Source organism: Rhopalosiphum maidis, chromosome 2 (assembly GCF_003676215.2).
Source record: "Rhopalosiphum maidis isolate BTI-1 chromosome 2, ASM367621v3, whole genome shotgun sequence".
NCBI classification, from domain to species: domain Eukaryota; kingdom Metazoa; phylum Arthropoda; class Insecta; order Hemiptera; family Aphididae; genus Rhopalosiphum; species Rhopalosiphum maidis.
The window spans coordinates 89,038,983-89,044,982 of NC_040878.1; the positions used below are offsets into that span (position 1 = coordinate 89,038,983).

Consider the following 6,000-nt stretch of genomic DNA (forward strand, 5'->3'; position numbering starts at 1 on the left):
CTACGAAAATTTGCCCTATCTTTAAAATTATTAAGTTAAGAATAGGTTATTTATTGATTTTCCAAACCAATAAAATATGTTTCTTTAATATAAACTATATCAATATAATAAAAATATTAATTATATTTTCCTAGGGACTTCATTGTACACAATAATTGTTTGGCGTGTAAACACTGTAAACATAAAATATTATTTTATGGGATGTTGCGTCCGGATGGCGAATTTATCCGGCCGATTATTTATATCAATATTTTATTTTATCAAATAAAAAAATACTATTAAATACTGATAAATCTAAAAGAATAACATTTCGAAAATAAATAATTATTAATTTTAAACGGAGAAGAAATTATTTTGATTCAACTTTAAAGCCTCTGCCTATCGGCTACCAGCGTACCATTTGAAAGATAAGTTAAAGGGGACGCTTTTTAAGCACAATCGGTGGTTTTAAAAAGACCAAGTTTTCTTATGTCTTCCACTTCAATCCCTGTATACAGTACAAAACTATAACGATAATATCACTAGGTTTTTTTATTGAAAAATTACAACGATTGACTAATTATTTGTTATATGAAGTTTTTTTTTTATTTATTTCTTTTACTCAATTTTTTTTTTCTTATCAGTGATTTCCGAGGACGTAACAAACACCACTGCCGAAATGGTCGCCCGATTTGTATCGCTCATACCTGTGGTCAACAGCAACGTTTTGCTCATCGGCCGTTTTGACGTCTGGTTGACCGGAGATGTGAGTCTTATTAATAAAATTTATTTACGTATTAGTTATTTTATATTTTCTTGTCTGGAATACATATTTTGAAGCTTAAGTGGACTACAGTCAATCGTGTTTTAAGAAAAGTAGCATAGTTAATTTAAAATTATCGTATTCAGGTGACTATAATTATTGTTAGTGTGCGTCAAGCAAACAAACATAATTAGTGTGTATAAGTCTAATATGTAAAATAGTTATTGCTCAATAATCACTGTAAACAGTGTAAACTGTCTCGTCGTTGACGCCCAAACATCATAAACAAGAAACAAATTATGAGGGTTAGTATTATTAGATACATTTTAAATTCTTAATGCTGTGATATAGTCTAATTATTTTTAAAATTAATCGATTTGCCATGTTCAGTTATTTATTAACTGTAAAAAATCTCTGGCGGTTATTCTCATAACCGTCCATTCAACGGCTGTCATCGATTTGTTTTTACTTATTTGTTTAGGCTATGTGAAATATGGGAAAAATAAAATGTACTTCACGTACAACTGCATGTAGCTGCGTAATGCATTGGCTGCAGCTTTTACCACGAGTATTCACAAATAAAACAAATTTATAGCTGATATCGAAGGTCGTTAACTACACAACTGATTCTTTATACGGGACATTTATATTTTATAATTTATAGCCATCGAGATACATTGATTTCCAAATGTATATATTTTTAATTTATTAATTACTTTGAATAAAAACTTATTTTAGATACTGGCCTATCATATTTTATATCATGGTCTACTTATATATATATTTGTATTTAAATTTCATATGTCAGTTCGTTAAATGTGTCACTTATTATTTGTAATTGCTATCTGTATGAGTATTTTTTAATCAGTATTTTAATACCATGTTAAAATTTGGTTTTATTTAGTATTTACCGTATTGAAAATGATCGGTTCAGTGTCAGTACAATTCGATTTACATATGTCTGTTTTAAACCTGTTCAATTTTGTACTGTTAGTCGGCGCATTTATGATTTGTATATGCATTAGTGTTATTCTCTGTATTATTCTAATGGGTGTTTTTCTACTGAAATTGTTTTTATTTCTAAATTTATTTTATATACCTACTAATTATTTGAGTACCCCTTTAAAATATATAAATATAAATATAACTAAAACATTGTAGATTTAACTGTACTTGCCTGGTCGCTGGTGTTATGTCGACATCTCATTTCAGATATTATAATTAACAAAATATGTTTCTTGTTAATATTCATCTGTTTTGTATTTTTATGTGATAAGCAAACATTCAATATACTTTTTAGTTTTTTAGAAATAATAATTTTTATTGATATTGTCCTGGACGCCGAATTAAAATAATTGCTAATCATAGAAATAAAAACAAAAAATGCCGACCATTCATTAACAATTTTTTACTGGTTGGTGAGTGGTTGGCAAATAATTTGGCATTCTTCCCCACATCACCCTTTAAGATTGACCCTGCAATATGTATGGCGTCATAGAATGGATAAAGTACGTTCGGATTAGTTGGAAAAATTATATTTAAATCGTAATCCGATTGGACCTTGTTAAATGCTAGATGTAACGTCTTTCCGCCGATTGTTCTAGCAACTGTTGGGCTTGCTGTTCGGCGGCGGTTCCGGTATCGATCATGGTCTGTTGCTGTGCTGTTACTTCGCCAAGCTAAATATCCGGTCTTGGCTGCTGCTGGGCACCGGCGTATCCCGGGGCGAAGCCGCTTACGTGCTAACATCGCGCCCGGCGCCTGACCAACCGACGGCCGGGCCTGTGTACGACATCTGGGACCCGCTCACCGGTCAGAAGTACTCTACTTGCGATAGCTTTTCACCCGTACAGGAAGCATACTGTTTGATTAATGCTGAAAATGTGAGTACTTACCTATACACTATAGTTATAGGTATTTTGACTAGATATAGTTATTACAGATTGTTTTTTTTTTTTTTAAATAAATGAGAGAAGATTATTTATTGAAATGGTGTAGTATGTGTGATTATTTATCTATACCCCCAAGAACTTCAACGCGAAATGTGTGACACGCTTTTTTGAAATATATTGGTAAATTGTTCAGTTATAGCGGTCTTAGGTGAATCATTTGAATTTATTTTTATCCGTTCATTCTAGTTACTGTCTTTTCAATTAGCCAAACGAATTGATGTCTTATTTTATGTACCATGTAATAAACTAAACTTTCGACTAGAGAAGATAATATATTATTTAATTTTTGAAATAATAAATATTATACTTCTCTTCGACATATTATTATATATTTAGCTATCTTAAGATATTCATTGTAAAATAATGATTAAATAATTTAAAAAAAACATCCACATATCCCCATATCTTACGTTGTACTATAGGAATATCGTAAATAATCTTATACCGTTTTTTTAAAAAAAATTTTATGTTTATTCGTTATTAACTGTTACTAATATACATTTTAATATTATTTAATATACAGCAGAATATTTATAATAAAAAAAACAAAAATATTTATCATGTTGTTATTTATTATCATTGTCTATTTAAATTTAAGCATACCCCCTCCTTCTATAATTTGACAAAATCTTTGACTACCTATTTATATCATACGTCTAGACCATTGTTTATGCTATTTTTTTTTTGGTTTTTACCATTAAAATAATTACTCATCTGCGCGTATATATACTTACTACCTACGTATAATATATGTATAGATCTGGCTGAATGTCCAGTACGAGAAATCTGTGCCCAGGACCCGGTGGGACGTGACTCAGACACGGGACTGGAACCCAGCTTTCGGTCGATATCAGGCGGCGCCCACGGTAGCAGGTTCCGTGCAGCCAGACACTGTGGACTATACGCCAGCGGCCATAGCGGACGCCCGTCTCCTGCAGGACAAGCTGGAGACTACGTTGCGGAACGCGTTGATGAAGTGGCGGGTCAAGTCTAAGACCGTGTGGAACAGGTATTGTGTATCAGTGCTGCGAAAAATCCTGCCAAACCTGGAGCGGGAGACGTGGAATGGCGGATGTAAGGACATTAACGCTGTGGACAACAGTTACCTGGCCGAGTTACAACACTTGCTCGTTTCTCACAAGGTACAGTGCTTATTTTATACGAGTATATTCACTATAGACGGACTTTTGCTGTTTGTTAACTATTCCTCGAGGACGACGAGGTAGTTGGCAGACAAAAATGTATAGGGTGTCCCAAAAAGAACACTTTCTTTAAATAAGCTGACAAAACACTTTATTTTTCAAACAAATACAAAAAAAAGTATATGAACAGTTTGGGTATAACATCTGGTTTACGTATGAAAAATGAGCAGTGTTCCGTCCGTGAAGATACGAAGTCGTCGCGCAGTCTCCGCACCACTTTCGTTAGATTGGTAAAAGATCATAACAACCAACACGTCACGTGTTTCAATTGATATTCGGTCCACGGTGACACTTGACAAAAACTGATTACACAACAACAAACCGAAATGATAGTAGATTAAAAAATGATGAGAACAATGTTGTAAAAAAAAATGGCAACCGATTTAAAAAAAGCGTTATTTTTGGGACACCCTGTATAGTTCATGAGTGGCAAACCTATTTCGGGTCACGTGCCGACCATTTGTTATCAAAGTTTCAAAAAAAAAAAAAATTGACGTGCCAGTAATATGCTGATATAGAGTTTTACTACATACTAGTTTTTAATGAAAAAAGGGTGTTTTTGCCTAACATGCGCTAAATTGTATTCAAAAGGTGTATAGCCGTATAGGAGCTTTAGTAATTTGTTATTCCTATGATCGATTGTATTTGGGATATTAATATCGATTTGAAATCTGAAATGTTCTCTTATGTTTTCACTTTTGCTAAAATACTCGTATGTTAACAATTATACGTTTTGTTTCATTCTAATAGTGTAGTCGCACATAATAATAGTCATACAAACATTGCTCAAGTCCCCAGTGTATTGCTATTATAAGGGTTATTATAACAATATAATGTCACGCCCTTGTGTATATAATTTCAGATGTGTGGTTTCCCCATCAACAGACCGTATAGTAACACCGAAGTTTTGGTTGACGCCATACAGTCTACGGGCATGCACTTAAACGAAAACCCACTGGTGGAGTTCGCGTTAGCCGTTTACGTGCACCCTTACCCGAATCAAGTTTTGTCGGTTTGGATTTACCTGGCGTCCTTGCAACCCAGGCGTTGATCACATATGGCGATGTATATAATATGATTTGTGAATAATTAGTATAATTATTATAATATTAGATATAAGAAAAATTATAACGAAATAATTGTGTTGTTCGTTCAGTAGTCACATTTTGAAATAAAGGTTAATAATAATATACTATAAGATGCTCATCAACTTCTATCTGCCTTTGAGTTTCACTTCAAGGATTTCCCTTTTTGCATTTTGAAATTTTATTCTTGGTAATTTAAAATATCAAATAGAATATCGCGAAAGGCGAAAGGTTATAGGTTAACCTAAATATGTCAAATTCTTTTTATTCGATCTTATCAGAGTTCACTAATTTCCTAATACTATTGACTGATGTACGCATGTTTTAAATAAATCTGTTTATATATTTTTTTAAATACCTTAAACTTTTTATTCCTGTTAAAAATTTAAACATTAATTAATCGGATTTAAGTCTTAGAAAACCGGAGTGCAGTTACTATTTATCGGAGGTCCTTAAAAAAAAAAAAAATACAATTTATATTTAGTACTTGATAAGTACTTAGAAAATCCAGGACACTAGGTAGCGTGAGGACTCTTAAACAACTCGGATTTGAGGCTTCGGTACATTATTACATCCTTAGCAGCACTGCCAAATCTGACACTGATTACTACATTAAATAATATATCATTAGTTAAAAACGTCGATTTTATTATACCATTCACTAGCTGTAATATTTTAAAATTAATGATATTAATTACGTTGAATATAAGTTGTTTATCGTAATAAGCAGTAATATAGCGAACGGACTTTTACAATAAGCAGGTTAGGTTAACTTTTGTTAGTTAGGTAGTTTTTAAATTTCTACACGAAGACTTGAAAAAAGTACTTTTACATTTTCTCACACATCTTGTCATTCACATGGATACGTTATAAACTCTATACATAGATACTTACGCCTATGCGTATTTATCTTCTATATATTATTATTATTATTATTATACTATATTAATTTAGCGATACCGCCGATACCGGTTAAACGCGATTACACCGAATGGAACTTAAAATTTTACGTGGCACGA

At 32.3% G+C, this 6,000-nt stretch overlaps 1 protein-coding gene across 3 annotated transcripts in view; it reads left to right on the forward strand.

The window, feature by feature from the left end:
* LOC113554199 (coiled-coil and C2 domain-containing protein 2A) overlaps positions 1-5,235 on the forward strand; it is a 40,160-nt gene extending 34,925 nt beyond the window's left edge. Inside the window, exons 22-25 of one of the 3 annotated variants that reach the window (XM_026957936.1) lie at positions 624-745; positions 2,347-2,625; positions 3,453-3,836; positions 4,759-4,947. In XM_026957936.1, the coding sequence (XP_026813737.1) occupies positions 624-745; positions 2,347-2,625; positions 3,453-3,836; positions 4,759-4,947 (974 nt within the window). Of the gene's footprint in view, positions 1-623; positions 746-2,346; positions 2,626-3,452; positions 3,837-4,758 lie in introns of those variants that run through there. The other 2 variants (XM_026957935.1, XR_003405242.1) reach the window with 2 other exon arrangements.
* The last annotated feature ends 765 nt before the right edge of the window (positions 5,236-6,000 follow it).